The following is a 14,028-nucleotide window of genomic DNA, read 5'->3' as shown; positions in this document are numbered from 1 at the left end:
AAAACGCTGTACTTACTGAGTCAGGAGACTGTGTGTCAGAAAATCTTCAAGGGGTTTGGCCTTTAGCTCTGGAAGATGAACAACCTTAGATGAGATGAAGGGATTACTAGACAGACTAAATATTTACTATTGCCTGATGCTTGAGTAGGTGATGGTCAGGATAAGGTTATAACTACACAAGCCCCACATGTGACCAGGTTAATAGAACAGAGAGTGTGTCATTTGGATCCATATGTGCCTGGGTGGCTTGCTTCATGTACACCTTCCTGTAAAAGACTTCCATCAGAGGTTCCCACAGCGTTGTACCCCAAATATCATTTAATGAAGTTTTTCAAGTTAGACTTCCATACAATAAGTATAAAATTTCTATCAAGTTAAAATGGCATGAGCTTTGGAACCATAAAGATGAGGGTTTATATTCTGACAGCTTCCTTAAAGCTCTGAGCTTCAACTTCAGGGTCGGTACCCAGAAGATGAGAATTATCAGGAAGGCTTATGTCAGTGTCAGGGTTGGAATACTATGTGCAAAGCAACCAAAACAGTCACAGCAAGTGCTCAATGCACATCTGAAACAAGTTCTCACAAGTCGAATGCCTGGACGGTTCACTTTTCATTCTGGTCTAAATAAAAACACCTTGTGTGTTAGCAGGAGAAATCCAGTTCCCACTTTTAATGCAGCCAAGGTCATGAAGTGCCTACAGTGTGAAGGCTTGGCCACAGAAGCAGGCGTCTCAAGGGAATTGGTGTCGCGGTTACTTAGGGACTGGGGTTAGGAGGTTGGATGTCGGCGAGAGTGAGAAGAAAGAGCAGGGAGCGAGGCTGGGTGGCCGTCCAGCTGGCGGCCGGGCGGACGCCCCCCTGAACGTGTTGGGTGACATCAGTCCTGTTGCCACTTAACCATGTCTCAACTACGTCTTTTAATTTTCTGCATTCTGATACTTCCACATCTGTCCCTGGCTGAGGCTGAAGGAACTACCCCACCCAGGGCTGGCCAAGTCCCAGAGATAGAAGACAACCCCGACCCTTCCAGAGCCCACAGCCCATCCAGTGCCTTCATCCACCTCTCCCACTCCAGGCCACTATCCCCCAGCCCGAGGCCAGCAACCAGAGGACCAGGGGCAGCCTCTGTGCCCGAGAGAGGCTGAAACCATCCAAGCCCATCAGTCCACACATGCACACCCGCCTCGCCCGTTCCTGCCCAGGAAACCCCACGAAAAGCTCCAGCCCACCAGCTCCCCTGCTTCCTCTGCCTCTGGCCGCACCCAGATGCTTCTCCGTGTGGCCCTCCCTGGCTCGGTGTGGGATCTGTGAGCATCACAAACCATCTTCTCAATGGAAGTCCTCTCCTGATTTACTGGCCTACTAGTATTCCTAAATAATTAACATATTTTTCCTACAACTCACGTAGGCCTACCTGGTAGTTGTGTATGAATAACCATAAAAATCTTTCTTTTAAAACAAACTGTAGATCCTAAAGTTTGCAAGATGCTGTGAGAAGAACACATGAACAGAGGTCTCCTTGCCCCTTCTGATCTGATCCAGAAATGGAAGTGTTTGTGGAAAACAACAGTGGCACATAAATAACACCACAGAAGAACAGAGTTGTACCCTTTTATTGGTACAGTAACTTTGCCAAGGCTGGTATGAAAACAAAGTTCCAAGGAGCAAGACACCATGGTCTGAGGCCAACAGAAGCGCATGGATAAGCAAGGCAGGTGCATCACAGGAGGGTTGAGGACATAGAGTGGGTGAGACATGCAGTGGAGCTCAGAGAGGACAAGCGTCTTGTGGGGCATCACGGCTCGGACCAGCAAATCTCAGCATGCTTATTGGTATTGCATAGACCTTTGAATGGATATGCCCCCTGCACACCCCCAGCTATGAATCTGAAGCCATATGCATTTAAGGGAGTGTTGCATCATTTCCTGTAACCTCTACTGAAGTCAGGGGATGAGATTTCAATAAAGAGCTCACAGTCCATGTGCCTGGAAACACAGGGCACAGGAAGGAACCGTCTCCTGATCAGTGAATGAAACACAAGACATCGGACTCCAGCTGTATGTGTGCAGAGCTTGGAACGGTGAAGCTAAAACAACAACACAGCCTCGGGATTTTTAGGTACTCTACATTAAAAAAAAAAAAGGTATGTAGGAAAAGAAAAGTTCTAGAAATGATTTTTTAAAGTCTGTATTTTGAAGAAAGGGAGCACCACTCATTGCATAAAATTATAAAATACAATAACAAACATGTATATCATTAACAGGATTGTAATTCCAATAAAACGCAAACACCCACAAAGAAATAAAACCTAGGTCCTGGAGAGTGTATGAGAGTAGAATGACTGGAGGACAAGAAGCAAGTGGTCGGACCCTATAAAAACAACTCTGCGGTGTAGGGGTCCCCCTCTTCCATCATTCTCTCCCTGTTCATCCACACTTTGTCCGGCCTTTCTCTCACTACCTCGGGGTGGAACGGCCCTAGGACCACAGAGCCTGAAGATCAGAGTGCATCCCCGCAGAACATACGAGAAAACACAGACACGCACACAGAGACACACACACTCACACACCCAGGGAATCTCGTGTATTTAACTGGGCTGTCCTGTGCTTTTCGTGTAGATGTGGACAGAGCCCCTAGCATGTACCGGGGCAGCCTCTGTCTGTGAACCTGGCATCTCCAGGCAGCAAGTCTGCAGTCGGGGCCCATCACAGGGTAGTGTCCCAGAACTTGGGGGGCGGCCTGCTGCAGGAGGCCCCCTCGGGTTTCTTCAGGAGTGTGGGCTTCTTGCACGGAGGTGGCGGAGGTGCCCTGGGCTCCGCGTGGTGCAGGATCTGTGGCCAGTCTCCTCTCTCCTCGCAGAGTTTCCGCCTCCAGTCCAGGAGCTCCCGAAGGGCCACGCTCTCATTCTCGGACAACCTCAGCTGATGGATTACCTGGGGGAGGGAAGCAGGGGGGAAAAAGAGCAGCATCAAATACTGTGAAGGAATGAGAAGTATAAGAGCAACACCTGGATGCCAGGGCTCTGATGGGGTGGAAAGAGACCTTGGACATCTCCTCTAGAACTTCGTGGCTCTGCTGCCCTGGGAAACGGCATCCAATGCAGGTCGGCTGTGAACTGCCGAATTAGGAGGATGAATGGAACTGGGAAATCAGTTAGGGTAAGTACCCTGGGGAACAGGTGAAGTATCTCCAGTGATACAGGAAAGAATCACATGTCTGTTTGCCCTTTGACCTCTCTTGTTATATACATTCTTACGACATCTTGGACTTTTTCTTCATTGAATGTATCATGCTTATAATTCTGTCTATAATAGATGTTGCTGGATTTCTTCAGCTGCATCCCACTCCAGGCTCCACCCCTCTGTCTACGCACAGTTACTAGTCAACACCTTTTAAGGTCATGTGACCCCAACTCTGACCATCATGCATTAGCCCCAGGAGTCCACAGACATGGGAACTTCAGGGGTCTTTGCAGGAGGGCATCACTGTGTGCAGGTGTATCAGCTGCTTGGTCTGGCTTCCTTGGGGTCCCTGAAGAGAGGCAGAGCTTGCCCCCAGGGGCAGCTAGGGCATGTGGGGACAGGCAGGCTACATGCTGTGGGCTCTGCCCTCTGCCAGCAGCCAGTCATCTGGAGCAGCTGCACGCTGCAGAAACCAAATTTTCTGTCAGCTCTGTAGTGAGTATGCTGGTTTAACAAAATGAGATTCTGGACATCAGAATGGGACTACTGGGGAGAATTCAGAGAGAACGAGACGGCCTCAAGGCACCTACTACTTTGTTCCCACATCACTTCCATGCTTTCCATCAAGATAAATGAGAATAAAACAAAGCAGGGCATGGTGGTTGGCTTATGTGAGGATAGTCACTTGAAAACAACAAGACCATCCATGTTCTATACAATTCTAAAGCCAACACCTTCACCTGGACACCCAAGCCTCTTGTTCACCTGAGAAAGAAGGTTTTAAAGCCTAGAATCACAGAAATGGCTGAATGTCAAGAAACAATGTTAAAACACAGAAGCTGGGAGGTCAAACCCATACCTGAAGTACGAAACTAGATTTCTGGGCTGGTTATTAGCAAAAGGAATTTCTCCCAATTGAAGCTTAGACAAACAGTGTGCAAAACAGGCCTGTGACCGTCCAATCCCCAAAGCAACTTCCAGGCACTGATAGAAAGTGAGTGGCTAAAGCAGTATACCCCCCTTAAAAGGGGGTTTCTCTCTGGTCCCCAGGACTGCACCAGAATGACCCGGAAGTCAGAATTCTCCTGCTGAGAGACTCTTGTGGAAGCCAGATTGCCTCTACTGTCAGGGAAGTGAGCCAAGAGAGCCGGGTGGGAGGGTGTGCATAAAATTAGTTATTTAGTGAGCACTTCAGAATGCTAAAGATGCGTCAGTACTTTTCTAAGCCCCTTACAAATATTAACTCATGAAATGCTCCCAAGAGCTCTACAAAGCGGTGCTAGCATTTGGCAGATGAGGAAATTGAGGCACAGAGAGGTTAAGTCATTTGCCCAAAGTCACACGGAAAATGGTGGAACCAGGCAGTCTGTTTCCAGGGTGTGTCTTCCTATTACCCCACAGTACTTGTCATTTGCCCAATAGCTGGTGTCCAGGACCTGATATATGCCAAAGACCGGCATCCCTATATCAACTTCCCCTTTACTTCTTTTTCTCATTGGGATTTGAGTGAAATCTGTGTGCTTCTTTCGCTAACATATCTTAGTTCCTCTATTTTCTCCACTAGTGGATGCTGTGGTGATTACATTTAGCTTCAGTCTCATTTCCTCATTGGATATTGAATATTTGTATACATGTTCTTGGCACACTCATCATATAATAGCCATCTCTGAAAAATACAGTCCTTGGATTTATTCTTATGGAGAATATTTAATTGATCATCTCAGTAGATTATTTTCCCAGCGCTTCCTTGAGATACCATCTTTCTGAAGTAACACAACTTAATGTTGATCTGTTTAGAAATAAAACAAGGACATTTTACTTCTGTCTAGGATGTTTAGGTCATGACAGGTTACTGCACCCATTGCAAAAGTGCAAAAATGGGATACATTACCAAAAATCATAATTTTGAAACAACAGAAAGCTCTGGCAAAACTTTGAACTAGAGAAACTAAAATTCTGGATGGGAAGAATCTTTCTGAGTGAATAGATAATCAAATAATTAACAGCTACTATTTTTTTCTCCTGGGGACATTTGCTAATTCTGAATTCTTCTGTAGGCCCTTTCTAAAAGAAAGAAAGTCCATGCCATATTTTGCAGTTGCACGGGAACAAGAGACACAATTTGAAAACTTGAGGACCCTCAAATGCATGGTCATTTTCCCCAAAGGACATTTGTTGAGTTCTTCAAGTATATGAGCGAGTGGTGCCTTGAGTCAAGAGCTTATAAAAAAGCAGAGGAAAATCTCCTATAGTGATAGAGGTGCTTCAGAAGCAAAAGTATGACAGGGAAGATGACAGCCTCAAGTGCCTGACTAGTCTCATCTTCAAGACTTGCAGATTTTGAAACTGAGTTGGGTGCACAGCTGAATGGGGCCTGGATCTCTGAAGGGCAGAGCTGGAGCTACTGTAATGTTTCACTGCTGATGAACAAACGCCTGTCAGGTTCTCAGTCCAAGCACAGGAGGGTGCAGCCTGAGGATGAGAGGAGAACCAGAGGGAGACTGGTTTTCCATCACTGTGGAATATTTGATTGGATTGAGGTGACCACCTCTTATCTTTGCTTCCTAACACAGGATGGTGGAATCGCCTCAGGTAGAAAACATCATCAGTAGTGTCTATAGTTTGTTTACACACAATGCTTAGCATGCAATTAGAAATTACTATACATGGGAAGAGATAAGGAAATCTACCCCAAATCAAAAGATAAAACAGATTCACAGATGATCCAGGTTTAGAGTTAGCAGATAAAGACTTTAAAATACCTGTGATTAAATGTTTAAAAGAACAGAGAAAAAGATGGACAAATAAAAGAAATAGCAGAGTAGACATAAACAGAAAAGGAGTAGCAGAAGTATTGATAGAAGAGATATAAAGAAAGTGGCAAAACAATATTCAGAGATAAGTTTCCAAAACTTGTGAATGGCACCCACATACATATTAAGAAGTTTGGTAAACCACGATAAATACACTCCACCACCAACAATAAGAAAAGAAGGCAAATCATATTAAAAATGCCAAAGGTCAATGACAAAGAAAAATGTTTTCAAAATCTACAAGAAAAAACACAATACCTTCAAAGGAGCAACAATGAGAATGAAAGCTGACTTTTAAACAGAAATACTGGAAGCCAGCAAACAATGAATCACAAGTTAAAGTACCGAAAGAAAGTAATTCAACCTAGGATTCTAGACTCAAAAAAAAAAAATCCTTTAAAAATGAAAGTGAAATAAAATGTTATTGGACAAACAAGAACGAGGAAGTTTGCTATCACAGATCTTGACTATTTTTTTTAAGGTGAAGAAAATAATCCTAGATGAAAAAAAATGGAAATTTAAGAGAGGATTAAGGACACTGGAATTAAATCCATGGATGAATACAAGTTATGTGTTTGGAAAATGTCTTATAGACTTTAAGTCATATTAGAACAATGCGCCAACAATAACTGCAAAAATCAGGAGGGGTTACATGGAGTTCAGAGGTTCTGAGTTTCTAGCAGTATTAGGAAAATGACAGAAGTAATACAATTAAAGATGAAATAAATCAAGGATTCATGCTTTATTCTCTAGGAATGTACAAAAAGAATAATGATAGAATGTATAATTAACAAATTATTATGAAATAATAAATTTCAATTAATCTAAAAGAAAGATGCAAATATCTATATCTATATCTGTATCTATAAATGGAGGTCAATTCCTAACAAAACAGAGTAAAGCATAAAAACAGAATCCAAATCTCCACCCTGCAGTTGGTGCTGCTCTTCTGCAGCCGGCTGGCATGTGTTGCATTTGTTTTCATGCTGTTGTGACCACACACTCTGTCCTCTTATCAAGCACAAAATACACCTATTCTATAGTTATTCTCAATCCTAAACTCTTTTCAGCAGCTTTTCATAATGACCAAAAATATACACTAGGTGTGACCCTCTGCTAAGACCTTCATTAACAGGAAAGATTTAGAGATTGAGTCACTCCATAGAAGCAGCCCGATCTGCTGAGAGTGACTTTCAGCAGCTGCTGATCTGAATTAGGCTTGTGGGCAGGGATTTTGACATAAAATGTCCCAAATCCCCTGAGTCACGGTTTCACTGAAAAAAAAAATGCTCTCTATCCTTTCAAAGCTTCTCAACGTTTACTAAAAATATCTGAATTCCCAAGCACATTATAAAAGGTGAAACTTATACACACAAAGCATTAGAAAGCACTTTCTTAATGAGGGTATCGATGTCTTGAATAATGTAGTGGGTACAGAAGAACACCATCTTTGAATCCACCACCAAGAGCTCTCCATGCTTCCTTGATAAGCAAAAATTTGACTGATGTTTGCAATAATCAAACTAATGCTCAGAATACACTCTCCTTTTGAGAGATCCCATGAAACTTTGTATTACAGAGATTAATAGGTATTGAGTAAAATCTAATAGGTATAGAAACAGAGTTGCTGGAATGGCATAAATGAGATGCTAAAGTATTAACATTATTGATCTCCATTTAAAAAAAACACAAAGAATCTTCACAGGTTATGCCTTAAATGAAGGTTAAAATTCTGTGTAAGGATATTTGAGAGGTCACTACTTTCAACACAATGAAGTTCAAAGGGTAGTTTAAAAAAATGATCTGTGAGACAATAAACGGATCAGAAGATGAGGACAGGATGCCCTGATTAATGATGTTTAATCTACTTTATTTAGATTTATTAAATGTATCAGGTTATGAGGCACAAGAGTCGTATTTGTCACAGGCAGTGACAGAGCTTTACTATTTTAGAATAGCAACCAAATACAACTATGAATGTTATTTAAATTGTGGTCAAGTAATAGGTGAGGAATAAAAAAGTATCTGCAATATTATCTAGCACGGTAAAAACATCTAAATCAGTGTTTTGTCATTCTTTAAATTTCATGTCCTATTTGTAGTAACAAAAACCATTAGAGCTTCCCTTACCATTATTTGTTATTTCACAACAAATTAAATATTAGCATTAAAAAGGCAATGATGATTTTGTAACACAAAATAGCTTTGGTATCAAAAGGGAACCATTTCTTTTCATAAAGAGAAGTGACTCTGGGGCTTAAGGATGCCACTGGCAGTGTGGGCCTGGAGTCAGCTGGCTTCACCCAGGTCTCATTGATCCTGATTTATTTGGAGATTAAAGGATGTCATATTGGTGTCTTTTAGCTTAAATCTTGCTCCCCATTGCTTTAAAAGATATAACTACAGCCCATGTCACCACTTCAGATAGTTACTTCCTTACTTATTTTCTTTTCTGGCATGTTTTATAGACTAGTGTTTGTACATGAAAACATTCTCTTTCAGAACCAGAAGGCAAGAGCTGTAGTTGGGAAAGTAAGAAGTGTTCCACACCTAGGAACCTCTGGGTTCTATGTGGTGCCACCTCTGTGTGCCATGAAAATGACTAACGCCCTGCTTTTAAAGGAATTTTTAGACATGCCAATGACATCAGTGCCTTAACATGCTGCACGGGGCATGGAGATGGGGTACGTCAACGAGTGGGAGGTTTTCTAAAATTTTTTTTCACTGTTTACCTGGGGAAGGGGGCTGTATGGAGGAAGGTCTGGAGAGACTTCACAGAGGTGGTGGCTTTGATCTGAATTTTGAAAAATGAAATGGGCACCGGGTAGAAAGGGGGAAAGAAGGCACTTCCATGGGGCTTGACACTGAACTCCATTCTCTAACAGGGAATCACAAACCCACGGGGACTTGGATTCTGGTGTGAACAGGGATGGGATGGTGGACAAACCAGGACTCTCTAGCCAGGGTGCCTGGACTGGAATCCTGAATCTGGCACCTAATGGTTGTGTAACCTTAAGCAAGCCCATCAGCTTCCACACCTGTAAAGTGGGTGCACAGTAATCATCTACCTCAAAAGGACAGATGTGGGCTACTTAAGAGCGCCCTAAAAATGTAATGAGTGTCCTATAAATGCGGGCAATTATGATCGTGTCATGGCTAACTCTTTGACTTGAGAAAATCCCTAAACATTCTGAATTATGATGATCCTGATGACTCCATCAGATAATGTTAAAGGAAATGTGTGGCCCTATAAAAATATACAATAGTCTTCTCCTTCCTTAGTAACAAGAAGATTTCAAAATACTGAGCAACACACTAGGCTTATAACATAACTAGGATTTGTATATGATTTACAACTAAAGAAAGTTATGCAAGAAGAAGGTCTAGAAGTTTTTTGAATCTTAGAGTAAGATATAAAGGGCAGTAGTGAGTAGTTTAAACAACAGTTAAATGTTTTGGAAACTGGGATTTGTATATGTATTTTCAGGGGTCCTCAAGTTCTTGGGACAGCCTAAACTTTTTTGCTTTTTCATTTGTATGTGCTTGGGATCACTTGAGTACCTACTTTTTAAGCTAGCGCTCAGTGAGATTTAATTTTCTGACTTCGTATTTTATTTACAAGCAGATTGACACAGTTAATATTGTTTATACTGTTTCAGGTTAATGAGAAAAAGGTCGATGGATTTGATATTCAAATAAGGCACTTTCCTCCAATAAAAAGCTAAGTGATTTGACATCATAGGGTAGGTTGCCTAGCAGTTCAAATAGAAGTGATACACTGGGATCAATCAAAGGCACAAGATGGCAGATCTGTACCAAAGTTCATGGATTTGAGTCAGTACCAGATTCATATTGTCAACAGTAATTTCATCTAAAGAAAATCATACCTAATATAAATGTGAATTTTAATGTTTTCTAGCTTTTGTAGGTTTTTGTTTCACTCAATTTGTAAATTGGCTTTGATTTTACAGCTGTAGTAAAAGCTAAAAGGATAAAGAGATTTTACATAATGATATGTGTATACACTTAATTGACATTATATTATTATTGAAAAAGGGTCATATATATTATAATATGCAAGTGGGGGGAAATTCTGATCTAAGTGGGTAGAATTCCCTGTGAGTAAAATTAGTCACTGCTTGACAAGACTATGGGTGTCCTTTAGAGTCTAAAACTGGTAAATTAGTAAATTAATCTCTGCCCAGCACAGTGCATCCAATGCACTTACGTAGAGGGTCTGGATGGAGTCAGTGTATGAATGCCAAGATGCATGTTTGAGAAAAGGGACAAATGTCATCACAGTGTATCAGACTTGTGGTTTCACTTTTTTATAAACTTGGGGGGTAATTGAGCACCACACCTCCATCAATTTCTGGGAAGGGAAAGGAAGAGAGTGCCTTTGAGCAATGCCAGACAGACTGTGGATGAATTCTCAGACTTGAGATGTAATTCACATCTCACAGATTCAGATAAGGCCCTTTCAAACACTGTAAAGCCCTGGGAATGTACTAAAAATGCTCTGCTGCTCTGAAATCACACAGGGTGTGAGGTGCCCCGGACTCGTTAGTTACTCTGAATTCAGACCTGCCTACATGGGTTTGAATGGTTGGTGAGAGGGATCATTGAAGAGCGTGGGACAGTCACCCTAGACTTCAGGGTGGCCAAATGATGCAATGCCTCAAGCAATCAAATAGGCTTATCCTATTCTACTGTCTGAATGTGTGTCCCCCAGATTCACATGTTGGGGTCCTACACCCAAAGTGATGGTATTTGGAATAAGGCTTTTGGGAGGTGATTGGGTCATGAGGGTGGAGCCCTCATGAATGGGATTAGTGCCCTTATAAAAGAGACCTCACAGAGCTCCCTCACCCCTTCTGCCCCGTAAGGACACAGCCAGAAGTCTGTGACCTGAAAAACAGACTTCACCCAACCACTCTGGCACCCTGATCTCAGACTTCCAGCCTCCAGAACTGTGAGAAATAGAATTCTGTTGTTTATAAGCCACCCAGTCTGTGGCATTTTGTTACAGCAGCCAGAATGGACTAAGACATCTTGTGCCCAGAATTATTATTTTTGGATGTCATGGGGGAAAATGGTACTATTCTATAACAGGTGCAAAACTCAGGCTTCTAGAAAAGGGCACACACTATCTGTCAGCTTAAATGTCTTTGAAAACAAATTGTTTGGTGGAGGATCTAATAATACACTTGGAAATTATTCTGTGATTTTTATTTGAAAATCTGACACCTGGAAGAGATCTGGAAACTTCAGAGCTTAGCGTCCACTTGGTTTAAGTATTTACTGGGAGCTGGGATAATGTGACTCCTCCAACACCACTGGAAAGCAACACCTGAGGCACTGCAGGTAGGCTGCACTTAAGGGGTGGTCAGCATTTTAAATTGACACCCTCCTGTCAGTTTAGACCCCCTAAAATGTGGCCTGGATTGCATATATAGCCCCACTTTCTCCTTTCTGCCCTTATGGAAGGATTGAGCAAGGGAGAAGCTAAGCCATCCATGTTCAGTAAACAGGCATGCCTCTGATCAGCCCATGTCAATCTCCCAGAACATGTGAACAGACACACAGATGATCACAGTCTGAAGTCATTTCCCTATGGGCTAGGATCCTCAACCTGGAACAAAATCCCTTCCTTTCAGCAGATATTTAACAAGAAGATTCCTTAATTGAAATTAATCCTTAGAAAATAGTGTTACTTAAGACACTGGTGATTACGACCTGGACAACTCAGGATAGGGTTAAAAATAATGTGTTTTTTTCCCCCCTGTTATTGAGAAAAGTCTTGTTGATTTGGTATTTAAAAGACATGAATCTAGACTCCATCCTCTTCACCACCCCCCAACTCCAGATTTGTAAGCTGTTTTGTGTCTTCTAATGTCTAGGAGACAGCAATTAGACGTGAAGATAGAATTTGACTCAGTGACCTCTTGCAAGTTCTACATCCCTAAGTGGGACTTTTATAATCTGTGCACTTACCTTAAGGGGTTAAAAACTACAAAATCTCTCACAACCCAGAGGGAAGCACAACATTATGTAAAGGCTTAATGAGGTTTATTACAGATATATCTACTTGCTAATTTTTAATGGTTTTCTATTGTGTCATTAACAGAGTCCTATGACATGAACTAATTAAAAAATGAGATACAAATTTTCTTCACTTCCTATGGCTATGCATTTCTATGAATAATATTAATAAATGTAAATTAATAATTTGCTGCTGATTTTTACCTTAAGTCTTTCCCTTCTAGGATAAAAATAGTATTTGTTAAATAATTCATATGTAAAATCATGTTGCTGTTCATTTGTCACAGCATTGATTTTTCTATTGACTATTCACCCAAAGGTGAAAAGAGGCATTTACTGACATTTATGGAAATTAAAAGAAGACAGCCTCTTGGCTGACTGAATAGTGAATATCAGTGTTTCAAATGCAAATTCTCTTTCCACTCATGCTAACAACATGTTGGAGGAAACGCATTCAAAAATGAAATTTGAAAATCAGTTTGTAAAACCAACGTTTACCTAAATAGATCCCAATGACATGGCTTAAAATGAAATTTGATTCAAAAAGTCTCTGATTAAAGGGTTGTGTATCTCCATACTTTAGAAAAGAAAATCAAGAAAATGATCTGAAACCAAAACAGCATTTCTGGTTTAGGCAGAAGAGAGTTGATCCCTCTTAATGCAGAAATAGTCATTTAGACAGCAATCCAATTAAGTTCTTTCTTGCTATTTTGTCTCCCTTTTTGCCTATGGGTTAAAGAAGGGAAAATATCCCTTAAAAGGAACAGGTTCTACTGGAAACAAGAATATATCTGGACAACAGGCAGTGAGGGAAGGAAGAGAGGACTTTTTTTTTTTTTACCTTATCTGTGCAAGTTGATTTCTTTAAAAAAAATTAACCGCTGTCCTTTATTTTTATAATAAGTAATATTATATTGGAGCACATTTAATATAATTTAAATGGACAGTTATTTGCATTTTGCAGCTGATTTTAAGTCCAAAGTTAAGAATAAAAATGGACTCTGATGAGTGGATGCACGTTTCTCCCTACTGATGGAAAGTTATAAAATAGAAACTCATGATTGTGCATCACACGACAGTTAATTTGTGACATTTCAGGATATGGATTTTGTATGAGTTCTGGTCTCTTACCTCAATTCATTTAAAAACATGGCAGTACCAGTATTAGTGACTAGAAGATTGTAGCAAAAACTAATAACATATATTTAGAGTACATTTATAGTAATGACATATTACAGTAATGGGTTCAAATACAGAGAATACATGGAAAAACATAAATCTATTATAACGGAAACATAGAAAGTAAGAGTATTACAATTCCTTTAAAAATATTTTTCTTGGGATTATATGGGAAGCTCACTGCAAATACCAGGAGGTATTATTAAGGACAAGTAATCTACTAGATTTTCTCTCTCTAAAGGATAAGTCTGTTTATAAAATTTGCTTGTTCAAAAATCTTCAATGCCGCCGCCTTGTCCTAGACTAAAGAGTCAAGTCCACACACCTTAGCATGTTACAGAAAACCCTGTATTTTCTGACCACACTAATTATTCTAGCTTCATCATCACTCACCCTCACATAGACTCTATATGTCAATTCAATCAGATGTACCCAGAACACACTCTGTAATTCTATTTATCTTCTCTGTAACAGTGCCAGTTTGTATGCCCAGATACAGAAAGCTCTAAGGTTTCCAGAGCCCATTTCAAGCATCATCTTCATGATCTTGTTTCATATTCTTAAAGCATTTTCACAGGTTATTCTAGTAAAATCTCATAACCATGTGAAATAAGCAGGTTAAGGATTATTAGCCTCTTCACAGATGCTGAAATTCATCTTTAAAGCCCAAACTCACTTGGTTAGTCAGTGGTAGAGTCTGGATTCAAATCCAAGTATATTGAGTTTAGTCGACCTTCTTAATCACATTGACTTCCAAGAAGTTTTTCTTGTTCTGCTAATCAATGAACACATGTGCTTTCAATGACTGTGAG

The 14,028-nt window shown here is 40.7% G+C and overlaps 1 protein-coding gene across 1 annotated transcript in view; it reads right to left on the bottom strand.

Moving 5' to 3' along the window:
* Positions 1–2,705: 2,705 nt before the first annotated feature.
* MYO16 (myosin XVI) overlaps positions 2,706–14,028 on the bottom strand; it is a gene marked incomplete at both ends in the record, with an annotated part of 422,412 nt that continues 411,089 nt past the window's right edge. Inside the window, one exon of the mRNA XM_081214708.1 lies at positions 2,706–2,933. Within this exon, the coding sequence (XP_081070834.1) occupies positions 2,706–2,933 (228 nt within the window). The remainder of the gene's footprint in view (positions 2,934–14,028) is intronic.

The sequence above is a fragment of the Mesoplodon bidens genome, assembly GCF_964165515.1.
Source record: "Mesoplodon bidens genome assembly, chromosome: 17".
Classification (NCBI taxonomy): domain Eukaryota; kingdom Metazoa; phylum Chordata; class Mammalia; order Artiodactyla; family Ziphiidae; genus Mesoplodon; species Mesoplodon bidens.
The sequence above is the reverse complement of the archived record's forward strand: the minus strand, read 5'-3'. Positions and strand labels throughout refer to the sequence as shown.